A 14,454-nucleotide genomic window follows, 5' to 3' on the forward strand; every position below is an offset into this window, starting at 1 on the left:
AGTTGATGTTACAAAGGCAGTATGTCTGCTGTCCAGGAGAGCTTACCATCTAGTGGAGGAATTAAAACAAGCCAAAATTGTAGGTCATAAGCTATAGAAGTAGAATTATATATCAATCCCTAAACTGATAACAACTCCAGTATTAAAAATTATGAAACTCAAGATTTGTTCTTTTATTTTTGTTGTTGGTTTTGACAAACTGGGGCTATTGCCAAACATATTTTTAGCATTAGATTCCCCAAGGCTCGGCGCCTGGTCACTTTTTTCCCCTCTGTCTACACTCATTCTCACCACATAATCACGTCCATGTTCACAGCCTTAAATTCCCTGTATGTGTTGGTAACACTTAAATTTGCCTCTGTGGCCTGGACCCCTCCCCTGACATCTCTACTTAGATATAATAGACTTCCTGAACTTAACATGTCCAGAACTGAACACTGGTCTGGCCCGCACCACCCAAGAGATTGCCCATCTTAATTAATAGCATTTTTGTTCTTGGAGTCATCCTACTCCAGGATTCCTGTCTTTACACCCTACTTCTAATCTGCCAACACATCCTTCTTCAGACTCTACCTGGATTCCTCCCCTTAGGCCACCTTTGCTGTTAGTACCCTCTGCTCCTCCATCATATCTTACTTTGATTATAGCAGCGGTGCCCTGACTGATCTCCCTGCTTCTACCCTTGCAGTTTATTCTCCACACAGTAACCAGATTGGACCCGCTAAAATGTAAGTCAGATCTTGTCACTCCTCTCTTTACAGCCTTGCAGTGGCCTCAGTTCACATTGAGTGAAAGCCAAATCTTCCCTAAGGCCTTCCAGGCCTGACACCATCCACGCCACTGATGCCTATGTGCCTTCACCTCTTGCACTCCCTGCCTCACCCACCATGCTTCAGCCACCCTGGCTTCCTAGCTATTCCCAGACACTCAGGCACATGCCTGCCTCAGGGCCCATGCACTGGCTATTCCCACTTCCCCCACCTTTTTTTAGAGAAATCACAATTCTCACCTCTCTCAGCATTCACCTATAGACTCTTTGTTGTCGTTTTTTTCTATATCGCTTATCACTGTACAGCCTACAGTAAGATTTCTCTGCTTATCATGTTTATTGTCATTATCCCCTCCCCACCTAGATGGTAAGCTCCGTAAGAACAGAGACTTTTGTCCCGTTTGTTTCCTAATGAATCCTTAACACCCAAACACTGTGTGGTGTGTAGTAGGCCCTCAATAAATACTTATTCAGGGATGAGGTCTTAACAACTTGACTTATAAAAATTGTACCAACACATGGAGCCCAATTCATTGCTGTTATTACTGGTTCAGACTGCCTGTTACATAGAATTGGTGATCATTATGTATTATTCGGTATAACATCCAAATTCATCATATAAGATATCAAAAACATACAGAAAAAGTTACATGTTTATGGAACAGTAAAGTATCAAAAATTTGACAGTACAGTATCAAAAATGATTTACTTTGGTCAGATTTGCTTTTAAAGGCTTATATATGAGAAGTCTAAGTCACTGTGAAATACTATTGAGCATAAGCCATACTTTTCATTCAGTTTCCTACAGTTGTTTGATTACAGTAATATTTTCAAATCAGGATGAGAAAAGTTATAACTTCAAGCTTTTTCATCATTTGTAAGTTTATTGTGGAGTACATTTTATAGTTCAGAGGTATTGATAGTTTATCAAAGCAGGACATATCTGTTCTGTCACTAGTGAGCACAAGACATTGTGGGGAAAAGTGAGGGTACAGAGATTACTTAAACACAGTCCCGCTCCCAAGCACCTTAGACACTCACGGGGGAGTTATGGAGGTACTGAATTTGATTCTGTGTGGAAGAAGAGATGATGTCCACGATAGTTAAGGGTAAGAAATTATTCTAAACTTCTGAAATTTTGAAAATGCATTTCCTAACTTAGTTTCCTCCCCTGCCCCCATTCTCCTTATTCTTACCTTCAGCCTCTTTCTATAGCTTGCCTTGTGTTGCTGATTTTATCATTGATATTCTGCTTGGATCACCAAGTGCTGAGGTAAGGATTACTCAATACAAAACCCCTTTGGTCTTATTCTGCCTGGGCTCTCTGGATACCTGTGACATTGTGGGGAGTTTAGAAGGAGTGGTGTTTAGTCCTCTTGAGGAATCATACAGAGTGCTACAGACCACTATGACAGCAAAGTGACCGCTTAGACTATCACCTTCCTTTCTTGTCTGTATTTCACCAGAAGTTAAGAAACTAGTGCTATGATTAACTTGTGTTCATTTATAACAAACAAAATCTTACAGTGTTCAACATCCATAGCTGGCCAAGTCAGCCAACATTAAACATTAACTTGTTGGCCCAAATCAAGAAAGACCAACTTCAAGCTGTGAACTTTCATCAGATCTTAGAATTCTCATTTTCGTACATGACCTTGAAAATTAACTTTGAGACACATGAAGAAGAGGGGTTTTTTTTTGTTTGTTTGTTTTCTAATTTTCATTTGCATTAAATTATAAGCCTGTTGATTAGAGTAGAATGTGCCATGCTCAGACACTCAGCCGTGTCTGACTCTCTGCAGCTCCATGACTGTAGCCCGCCAGGCTCCTCTGTCCATGCTCTTTTCCAGGCAAGAATACAGGAGTGGGTTGCCATGCCCTCCTCCAGGGGATCTTCCCAACCCAGGGATCAAACCCAGGTCTCCCATATTGTAGGTGGATTCTTCACCATCTGAGCCAGCAGGGAAGCCCAGAGTAGAATACAGTACTAGAATAATTTGGGAAATGAGTATCCAGACCACTCTTGATTTAGATTAGCCCTAGTGGATTCAATGTAAACTTTACTGATTGAAATGCTCACACCCTTATAACATCCTTCAGAGTATGGACTTTGGAGGAAAATCCTTTTTTAAGCAGTCTGTATGTTGGTTGATGTACATCCTTGGCCACTAAAAATGTGATTTCAGATTCGCCGTGTTGCCTGCGATCAGCTGTACACTCTGAGCCAGACAGATACTTCAGCCCACCCGGATGTGCAGAAGCCAAATCAGTTTCTGCTGGGTGTGATTCTCACTGCTCAGCTGCCTCTCTGGTCCCCAACCAGTATCATGCGAGGAGTCAATCAGAGGTATGTAATAAAGATGAAAGCATTCACGTCATACGGAGAGGGAGTAATGATCTGTGTACTGCTCCCCTACAGGCCACAGTACGTGACTGAGATGACAGAATCTCTCCTTCTCTCTTCCAGCATGTATACCTTGAAAGAAGGCATTTCAGGTTTTCCTCCCACTTAGGACCAAAGAGTTAGAAGAAACAATACCAGTCTGTCTTTCTCTCCACCACCCCAGCTTCTACCTCCACCCTACCTGGTCCACCTACCCCAGGAAGAAGACTCACCTGGTGGTTGAGAAACTGCATTATTTGAGCCAGATCACTGTGTAAAGAGTTCACACCTGTACACCACATTTTTAACATACTTTATAACTCCATGTCTAGAGGTACTAGGGTATCCTTCTAGCTTTTTCTTGGGTTTATACATCCTGGACATGGAAGGAGGCTTGTGGTCCAGGTTCAGAGACTTGAGTAAAACCATCCTGCCTGCCCCATCTTACCTCCTGAGACAAGCCTTCCTACAAGGGTGCCCCAGTGTAGGCGCAGGCTGGGAAGTCAGAAATCCCACATTGACCTCAAGTTTAAGCCACTTTCTCCAGCTCAGCTTTACCAGCAAGCCCTTGCTCTGGGGCTTAGAAGATGCCACAGAGATTTGTGAAATCAGTATATATTTTCCTTTGTATATGCTTCATAAATTAAAGCCCTTAGTAGAAATGTTAGAGCTACTCCAAATACCACCAGACACATCCGCAACTGGATGCCGCTTCCACTTCAGCTCAGCCTCTTCATTCCTTCTGGAGCTCTTTCTCTGTTCTTCTCCAGTATCATATTGGACACCTACCGTCCTGGGGGGTTCATCTTTCAGTGTTGTATTGCTTTGCCTTTTCATACTGTTCATGGGGTTCTCAAGGCAAGAATGCTGAAGTAGCAGAGTACAACATGTGGAATGCTGGGCTGGGTGAAGCTTAGGCTGGAATCAAGATTGCCAGGAGAAATATTAATAACCCCAGATATGCAGATGACACCATCCTAATGGCAGAAAGCAGAGGATCTAAAGAGCCCCTTGATGAAGGTGAAAGAGGAGAGTGAAAAAGCTGGCTTAAAACTCAGCATTCAGAAAACTAAGATCGTGGCATGTGGCCCCATCACTTCATGGCAAATAGATGGGGAAACAATGGAAACAGTAACAGACTTTGTTTTTGGGCTCCAAAATCACTGGACGGTGACTGCAGCCATGAAGTTAAAATATACTCGCTCCTTTGAAGAAAAGCTATGACAAACCTAGACAGTATATAAAAAGCAGAGATATCACTTTGCCAACAAAGGTCCATCTAGTCAAAGCTATGGTTTTTCCAGTAGTCATGTATGGAGAGGTGGAGTATAAAGAAAGCTGAGCACCGAAGAACTGACACTTTTGAACTGTGGTGTTGGAGAAGACTTTTGAGAGTCCCTTGGACATCAAGGAGATCAAACCAGTCAATCCTAAAGGAAATCAACCCTGAATATTCGTTGGCAGGACTGATGCTGAAACTCCAATACTTTGGCCACCTGATACAAAGAGCTTATTCATTGGAAAAGACGCTGATGCTGGGCAAGATTCAGGGCAGGAGGAGAAGGGGATGACAGAGGATGAGATGATTGGAAGGCATCACCGGCTCAATGGACATGAGTTTGAGCAAACTCTGGGAGACAGTGAAGGGCAGGGAAGCCTGGCATGTTGCAGTCCGTGGGATTGCAGAGTCGGGCCCAGCTAAGTGACTGAACAGCAACAAAAATTCCACATACCAAACTTGGTCTTTTTTTTTTTCAGTGTAATAATATATACATAGGGGCTTCCCTAGTGGCACAGGTAGAAAATCTGCCTACAGTATGGGAGACCCAGGTTCAATCCCTGGGTTGGGAAGATCCATAACAGAACATTTAACATTATAACCATTTTTAACTGTACAGTGCAGTAACATTAAGTGTATTCACCTTGTTGTGCAGCCAAGCTCTTTAGCATTCTAAACTGGAAGTCTACACCCAGTAAGAAGTCACTAAATGCAAGACTGATAAATTTGACTCCAAAAAATTAAAATTTTCTATGAAAAAAAAATATACCTGAGTCAAAAGACAGTTAAACTGACTATATAGACTTATATGAACATATGTGACAGACAGCAAACTAATTTTAATAATACATAAGAAGAGATATTATAAGCCACGAAAGACCAACAGCCAAATAGAAAAATGAACAAAGGACATGATGAGACAGTTCAGAGACAATCTTGTAGATGATGTTCTTTTTAGATTTACTAGATTTTTTTTTCTTTTACTGTGATAGAATGTGCATAACATAAAATTTACAATTTTACCCATTTTAGGAGTGTAACTTAGTGAAATTAAGTACATACACATTTTTGTGTAACCATCACCACTGTCTGTTTCCAGAATTATTCCATCATCTCAAACTGAAATTCTTCTCCCATTAAACAAAAACACCTCATTCATTTCCCTTCTTCCTCCAGGCACCAGCAACTACCAATTTAATTTCTATCTCTATAAATTTGACTATTCTAGGTACCTTGTAAAAGTGAAATCATACAATATTTGTCCTTTTCTATCTAGCTTATTTAACTTACCATAATATTTTCAAGATTCATCCATGTTATAGCGTGAGTCAGGGTTTCATTTCTATTTAAGACTGAATGATAATTCCTTTTTGTATATATCATACTTTGTTTATCCATTTACCCTTCAGTTCAGTTCAGTTCAGTCACTCAGTCGTGTCTGACTCTTTGCAACCCCATTAACTGCAGCATGCCAGGCCTCCCAGTCCATCACCAACTTCCAGAGTCCACCCAAACTAATGTCCATTGAGTTGGTGATGCCACCCAACCATCTCATCCTGTGTCATCACCTTCTCCTCCTGCCCTCAGTCTTTCCCAGCATCAGGGTCTTTTCAAATGAGTCAGCTCTTTGCATCAGGTGGCCAAAGCATTAGAGTTTCAGCTTCAACATCAGTCCTTCCAATGAACATCCAGTCGCCTTGCAGTCTAAGGGATTCTCAAGAGTCTTCTCCAACACCACAGTTCAAAAGCATCAATTCTTCAGCACTCCGCTTTCTTTATAGTCCAACTGTCACATCCGTACATGACTACTGGAAAAACCATAGCCTTGATTAGATGGACCTTTATTGGCAAAGTAATGTCTCTGCTTTTTAATATGCTAAGTTGGTCATAACTTTTCTTCCAAGGAGTAAGCGTCTTTTTATTTCATGGCTGCAGTCACCATCTGCACTGAATTTGTAGCCCAAAAAAGTAAAGTCAGACACTGTTTCCACTGTTCCCCCATCTATTTGCCATGAAATGATGGGACCAGATGCCATGATCTTAGTTTTCTGAATGTTGAGCTTTAAGCCAACTTTTTCACTCTCCTCTTTCACTTTCATCAAAAGTCTCTAGTTCTTCTTCACTTTCTGCCTTAAGGGTGGTGTCATGTGCATATCTGAGGTTATTGATATTTCTCCCAGCAATCTTGATTCCAGCTCTTGCTTCCTCCAGCCCAGCGTTTCTCATGATGTACTCTGCAAATAAGTTAAATTAGCAGGGTGACAGTATACAGCCTTGATGTACTCCTTTTCCTATGTGGAACCAGTCTGTTGTTCCATGTCCAGTTCTAACTGTTGCTTCCTGACCTGCATACAGGTTTCTCAGGAGGCAGGTCAGGTGGTCTGGTATTCCCATCTCTCTCAGAATTTTCCACAGTTTGTTGTGATCCACACAGTCAAAGGCTTTGGCATAGCCAATGAAGCAGAAATAGATGTTTTTCTGGAACTCTCTTGCTTTTTCAATGATCCAGCAAATGTTGGCAATTTGATCTCTGGTTCCTCTGCCTTTTGTAAAACCAGCTTGAACATCTGGAAGTTCACGCTTCATGTATTGCTGAAGCCTGGCTTGGAGAATTTTGAGCATCACTTTACTAGCGTGTGAGATGAGTGCAATTGTGTGATATTTCGAGCATTCTTTGGCATTGCCTTTCTTTGGGATTGGAATGAAAACTGACCTTTTCCAGTCCTGTGGCCACTGCTGAGTTTTCCAAATTTGCTGGCATATTGAGTGCAGCACTTTCACAGCATCATCTTTCAGGATTTGAAATAGCTCAGCTGGAATTCCATCACGTCCAGTAGCTTTGTTCATAGTGATGCTTCCTAAAGCTCACTTGACTTCATATTCCAGGATGTCTGATTCTAGATGAGTGATCACACCTTCGTGATGATCTGGGTCATGAAGATCTTTTTTGTACAGTTCTTCTGTGTATCCTTGCCACCTCTTCTTAATATCTTCTGCTTCTGTTAGATCCCTACCATTTTTGTCCTTTATTGAGCCCATCTTTGCATGAAATGTTCCCTTGGTATCTCTAATTTTCTTGAAGAGACCTCTAGTCTTTCCCATCCTATTGTTTTCCTCTATTTCTTTGCACTGATCACTGAGGAAGGCTTTCTTATCGCTCCTTGCTATTTTTTGGAACTCTGCATTCAAATGGGTATATCTTTCCTTTTCTCCTTTGCTTTTTGCTTCTGTTCTTTTCACAGCTATTTGTAAGGCCTCCTCAGACAGCCATTTTGCTTTTTTTGCATCTCTTTTTCTTGGGGATGGTCTTGATCCCTGTCTTCTATACAATGTCACGAACCTCTGTCCATAGTTCATCAGGCACTCTTATCAGATCTAGTCCCTTACATCTATTTCTCACTTCTTCTGTATAGTCATAAGGGATTTGATTTAGGTCATACCTGAATGGTCTAGTGGTTTTCCCTACTTTCTTCAATTTAAGTCTGAACTTGGCAGTAAGGAGTTCATGATCTGAGCCACAGTCAGCTCCCAGTCTTCTTTTTGCTAACTGTGTAGAGCTTCTCCATCTTTGGCTGCAAAGAATATAATCAGTCTGATTTCAGTGTTGGCCATCTCGTGATGTCCATGTGTAGAGTCTTCTCTTGTGTTGTTGGAAGAGGGTTTTGCTATGACCAGTGCATTCTCTTGGCAGAACTCTATTAGCCTTTGCTCTGCTTCATTCCGTACTCCAAGGCCAAATTTGCCTGTTACTCCAGGTGTTTCTTGACTTCCTACTTTTGCATTCCAGTCCCCTATAATGAAAAGGACATCTTTTTTGGGTATTAGTTCTAGAAGGTCTTGTAGGTCTTCATAGAACTGTTCAGCTTCAGCTTCTTCAGCATTACTGGTCGGGGCATAGACTTGGATTACTGTGATATTGAATGGTTTGCCTTGGAAACAAACAGAGATCATTCTGTCGTTTTTGAGACTGCATCCAAGTACTGCATTTCTGACTCTTTTGTTGACTATGATGGCTACACCATTTCTTCTAAGGGATTCCTGCCCACAGTAATAGATATAATGGTCATCTGAGTTAAAAGTCACACATTTCATTCCATTTTAGTTCACTGATTCCTAGAATGTCGACGTTCACTCTTGCCATCTCCTGTTTGACCACTTCCAATTTGCCTTGATTCATGGACCTAACATTCCAGGTTCCTATGCAATATTGCTCTTTACAGCATCGGACCTTGCTTCTATCACCAGTCACATCCACAACTGGGTGTTGTTTTTGCTTTGGCTCCATCCCTTCCTTCTTTCTGAAGTTATTCACCCATAGGTGGACGTTTGGTTTCCATCTTTTAGCTGGTATAAATAATGCTATCAACCTATATGGATACCATTTTGAGTCCTGCTTTTGGTTCTTTTGTGTATATGTCCAGAAGTAGAATTGCTGGGTCATGTAATAATTCCGTGCTTGATTTTTTTGAGGAACCACCACATTGTTTCCACAGTAGCTGTACCATTTTACTCTCCCACCAGCAATGTATAAGGGTTCCATATTCTCCATATTCTTGCCAACACTTGTTTTCTTTTTGCTTTTGATAATAACTACCCTAATGAGTGTGAAGTGGCACCTTGGGGTTTTCATTTGCGTTTCTCTAGTGATTAGTGATTTTGAGTATCTCATTGTGTGCTTATTGGCCATTTGTATATCTTCTTTGGAGAAATGTCTGTTCAAGTCTTTTTCTTATTTTTAAGTTAGGTTTTCCATTTTTTGTTGTTCTTCTTTATATATTCTGAATATTAATCCCTTATCACATACATGATTTGCATATATTTTCTCTCATTCTTATGCTCCTCCTTTGTCTAGTGATTCTAGCATGAAAAGGCATTAAATTTTGTCATTTTTTTCTGTGTTAATCAAGGGAATCATGGTGGGGGGGAGGTTTTCCTTCATTCTGTTAATGTAGTATATTCATCGATTGGTTTTCGAATTTTGAACCATCCTTGCATTCCAGATATTAGTCTCAGTTGTTCATGGTGTTTAATTCTTTAAATGTGACTGCCAAATTAGATTTGCTAGGAAGTGTTCCTTCCTCTTCCATTTTTTGGGAAAAGTTTGAAAAGGGTTGGTGTTGATTCTTCTTTAAATGTTGAATGGAATTTACCAGTGCAGCCATTTGGTCCAAGAATTTTTTTTGTTGATAGGTTTTTTATTGATTCAGTGTTCTTGTTAGTGATAGTATACAATCACTGTTTCTTCCTCATTCAGTCTTCTGAAGTATTATGCTTCTAAGGATTTTCCATTTCATCTAGGTTATCCGATTTGTTGGTATACAGTTGGTCATAGTACGATCTTATAATCTCTCATATATGGAGATTCCTGGCCCACATATCTAAGTCTCAAATATTGTTTTAACTTTATAAATTTATAAATAAGGAAGAAATTTAAGATTTTGGTTTCTGAGACAAGATAATTTTGAGTGACTTTAAAATTAAAAAGTTAACTAAAATTTAGAGTTATGTTACAGCTGACCCCATTTAACCTAAATTAGATATTAGTTGTATATTTCTGGTAATGAAAATTAATTCTTCTTAAATACTATAAGGCCAAATTTCAAAGAATGATTTTTCCCTGACAAAGACGTGGATTAAAAGTTATAGAAACTTCTCTTTTTTCGTCCTTGTAGATTTTTTACTTTAGTTTTCCAGTTTTTCCTAGTTAAAAGATTTCTAAAATCAGATGATCCTTTTGTTAACTAGTAAGCTCAATGAAATGAGCTCAAGCTCATTTCTTTAGTTGAAATGTGTAAACCATTTCCAAGTAATAAGCTATGGTGCTTAAATAGTAAGCTATAATAATGGTGATAATAGCAGTTATGGGCTGATTATGTGCCTCACAATATGCTAAATTCTTTGCATATATTTATCATTTAATCTTCACAGTAGCCAAATGAGCTTGGCATATTATTGCCACTTTTTTAATAATCATAATTCTTGGTTCATTTATAGTCTCATCATTAGTGCATTCTTGAGCCCTTTATGTTTGTATATATGTTTGCACGTCTATTTCTAATACTCTGGTAAGCATTTAGAAATCAGGAAACTGTGCTCGCTTTGGCAGCACATATACTAGAAATCAGGAAACTATGAAAACTAAAATACACTGTCCCTGGACACCCAGCTATTAAGTAGTGGAAAATGAAAGTGTTAGTCACTCAGCGACCCTATGGACTGTAGCCCACCAGATTTCTCTGACCATGGAATTCTCCAGTCAAGAATACTGGAGTTAGTAGCCATTCCCTTCTCCTGGGTATCTTCCCAACCCAGGGGATAGAATCCAGGTCTCTCTCATTGCAGGCAAATTCTTTACTGTCTGAGCCATGAGTAGTGGAGCCAGGATTAAAAGTAAGGTCCACCTTACTTTAAAATGTAAACCTGTGCTCTTCATTACTGTAATTGCCCAAAAAAAGCTTCATTGATCATCTTAGAAAAAAGAATTTACCTTTTTCTTTCTTCTTTTATCCACTTTATTTTGCTTCTTAGCTCTGTCACCAATTGACATATGTATGTATTTTTCATCTGTTGTCTGTCTCCATTGTTTCTTGTTCATTGGTCTCCTAAAACAGTTCCAAGCATGTAGTAGGAGCTTAGTGTGTATCAGTTAATATTTGAACAGTGAATGTAATCAGTGGATTATGTATGCAGTCAGTGTGTACATCATTACAAAATGTGATAGATTTAGTAAGTTTCTTCTCTTTACATTATTATTCCTTTATTATATCTGTATAAGTAAAATCACTAGTGTGTGTCTTGCTGAAACACTTAAGTTGAATTAATGTAGTTATTTCATGCTTAGGAAAATTTTCTTATTCATGTTTCATTAATTTATTCTTATAAGGAATTTTTTTTATTTTCAAACCAGCCTCTTTTTGATCATTCAAATCTATCTATTTTTTAGACTGTTATCCCAGTGCATGGAGTATTTTGATCTGAGGTGCCAATTATTAGATGATCTGACAAGTAAGTATATGTCTAAATGATTTGTCAGGGGAGGGGTTGCGGAGAACTAGAAAAGAAAGCCAAACAGACATTTCTAAATCTGACTTAATATATCTGAGATATAAACAACTTTATGATTATTGTTTGAAGTTGAATTTTATTCTCTTGAAAATATTTTACAGTAGTATGTAACCCCATGTACCATACCAGTCAGCTCTTCTCCTATAATATGTCCAGCCATTAATGTATTGAGATTTGTTGATATTAAAAATTGTCAAAGGCTCGTATTTTAATCACACTGATACAGAATTGTTAGGAAGAGTCTTTCTCCATTACAGTCAATTCTGACAGTTTGGAAGGTTTGAAGGAAAAGAGGGAAGCTCTGTTGTGATATGTTGATAGTAATAGAAGTGAGTGATGGAAGTCAGGTGATTGTTTAGTGTTAGGTGACTTGCAATATCGTTGTTAGAAACACTGTTGTTAGAGTGTTTAGATTTTAATCATCTGTACTTACTCTTATATAATGCAAATACGCGTTTGAATGCTCTGAATTTTAGTTGTTCCAATCAAGAGTTTGTTAATTTTAATCCTACCCTTTACACAAAGCTTATAGGGAAGATTTATAATAAATAAATATAAATAAAATGAAAGTCAGGATCAACGAAAGCATTGATTGGAAAAGAATGTCAAGCCCAGGAGTTAAAAAAATACCTCCTAGAATTAGGTTGTGAGGTTCCTAGAGAACAAAGGTAAAAGGGGAATCGCATTTCTTTGGTTGTTCTCAGTACCCTAGAGGAAGAAACAGAATGGTTTTTCAAAAGAAACACAGAACCTAAAAGAAACAGCACAAAGGTCTTCAGATAATGGACACATAGAGGGAGAGCGACTAAGAAGCCTCAGCAGCATCTCTAAAGCAGACACCATCCTGGGTTTCATGAGTGCCCCTCAGAAGCTGAGGACAGAGTACTCTGAGCACTTTGGTGACATTGGTTTTGTTGGAACCTGAGATGACGCAGTCTGTGTCTTAATTCAGGAATAAGACCTGTACTGTCTAGAGAAGTGTATGAACTACATGTCCATATAGCTTGGCAGTGCATATTTCAACCAAGCTTCCAATGTTGAATTAGGCAGCAGCCCGAAAAGATTTGCTTTGTGGCTTGGACATGTAGAGGGTATTCTGTTTTGCCGCTTGAGAACTGGACTCATGAATTGGCTGGACACGTACATCCTCAGAATGCATGAACAGGTTATTAGTAGAAGCCTTTTCTGTGCCATTGAGCCATCAAGTAAGGGATCCAAGATCCCTTCATTGATACTGAGGGCAGAGTGGGAATATGTTTTGAAATGAGCAGTCTTGCCATTTTTGGAGTATTGTCTGTATGCCGGGGCCTATACTAGCCCCTTTACACACAGCCCCTGCAGTGTAGGTGATAGCCCCATTCTGTGAATGAGGAAGCCAGGACACACAGTGTCACCAGAGTATCTTTCCATCTCACCCCGTGGGGCCCTGCTTGCCTGTGGCCCCAGTGCACCGGGAAGAGAGTTTGATCACTCCTGCTCTCCCTGCTAGTCCCAGCTTCCACTACGGAATCTTATTTTCAATCCTTGTTTGGAGGGGAAAGCAAAATACTAAATTCAAAAGAGCAGAGTAGTTCTCTCAAGGCTGGCTCATTGTCTGGAAGCCTAGATCCTGCCGCCCACTGTGGACCCCTCTCTCCTCCGCAGAGCTCCGCACTCCCTAGGCACAGGTAAAGCTCCAGGACCACTGGCTTTCCTCTCACCTCTTGACTGACCACTTCCTGCTCTGGAAGGGTTCCTTCCCTGGGACATCTGCTCACACCCACCGAGCAGGGGTTGTCCCCTTCAGCTTGTATCCCCAGCACGAGCACCATGACCCACAGAGGATGCACTCAGGGCCGTTTGGTCTGTGACTGAGAGGAGGAGGCAGGGAAGGAACGGACATGTGTGAGCCTTCATAGTCCCCTGGGCAGTTGCTGTTCATCACTGACGATTTCGCTAATCTGTGAGATGAAAGATTGAGACTTGTCTCTGCTTGATTACTTTCATTCAGGATTTGACTCTGAAAAGAAATCCTTCTTTCTTCAAAATGGGGTGTTTTTTGTTTTGTCTGGTTTTTCTATCTTAGCTTCAGAAATGGAGCAGTTAAGAATCAGCCCAGCTACCATGCTTGAAGATGAGATTACCTGGCTGGATAACTTTGAACCCAATCGCACAGCTGAATGTGAGACCAGTGAAGCAGACAACATCTTACTGGCGGGACACTTACGGCTCATCAAGACCCTTCTTTCACTCTGTGGGGCGGAAAAGGAAATGCTTGGTAATTATTGCTTCATCTTATCACGTGACAGAGTACCTCAGTGCTCAGGTATTGCCATAGTTTTGTGTGAAATTGGGAACATAAGACAGGTGCAAAGTGTTTCATAGAGAACTCACCCTTCAGACAATAGGAGGCTGTCTGGAATTTTAGCAACTAACCAATATAAGGTGTATTTTATCTGTGTTATTAAACCATATAGAGAATTTTATAGTGTTCAAAATAGTTGGATCACATAACTTATTAGTAACAAAAAAATAATAAATCATAGATTTTTCTCTTTTTTACAGTTACATACTTTATAAAATATAGTCCATTGTGTATCTTACCTCTTTTACAGATTATACTTGTCTGGAGAGGCAGACCCCAACCACTGCCCCGTGGGTGGTGGGATACATATATAATTTGTAAAAGCATATTCAGTATTATAAATTATATTCAGAAAGCAAATCAAAATGTTGATTATCACTTCTATCACACAAACTAAGTTCTATAAAAATTTTCTTGGCTACTGGGGATACATAGAAAAGAGTGATCCTAAACCAGGGTGAGATGGGGCACATCATTTTTACCTACAGATTTTTTAAGTTTTCAGACCTTTTATTTGGACTCCCCCTATGCCCAGAGTAAAGTACATTATTCACCCAAACGATCTGCCTTGTGGTGTTCTTGGCGTTTGTGTTCCTTAAGTGAAAGTATAACTC

At 39.9% G+C, this 14,454-nt stretch overlaps 1 protein-coding gene across 3 annotated transcripts in view; it reads left to right on the top strand.

Annotated features, from left to right (window-relative positions):
* Positions 1-14,454, top strand: part of USP24 (ubiquitin specific peptidase 24) — a 136,342-nt gene that overhangs the window by 82,276 nt on the left and 39,612 nt on the right. For all 3 annotated transcript variants that reach the window (XM_043461184.1, XM_043461186.1, XM_043461185.1), the window contains exons 37-40: positions 1,972-2,042; positions 2,956-3,116; positions 11,375-11,436; positions 13,562-13,753. In XM_043461184.1, the coding sequence (XP_043317119.1) occupies positions 1,972-2,042; positions 2,956-3,116; positions 11,375-11,436; positions 13,562-13,753 (486 nt within the window). The remainder of the gene's footprint in view (positions 1-1,971; positions 2,043-2,955; positions 3,117-11,374; positions 11,437-13,561; positions 13,754-14,454) is intronic.

The sequence above is a fragment of the Cervus canadensis genome, chromosome 2 (genome assembly GCF_019320065.1).
Source record: "Cervus canadensis isolate Bull #8, Minnesota chromosome 2, ASM1932006v1, whole genome shotgun sequence".
Classification (NCBI taxonomy): Eukaryota; Metazoa; Chordata; class Mammalia; order Artiodactyla; family Cervidae; genus Cervus; species Cervus canadensis.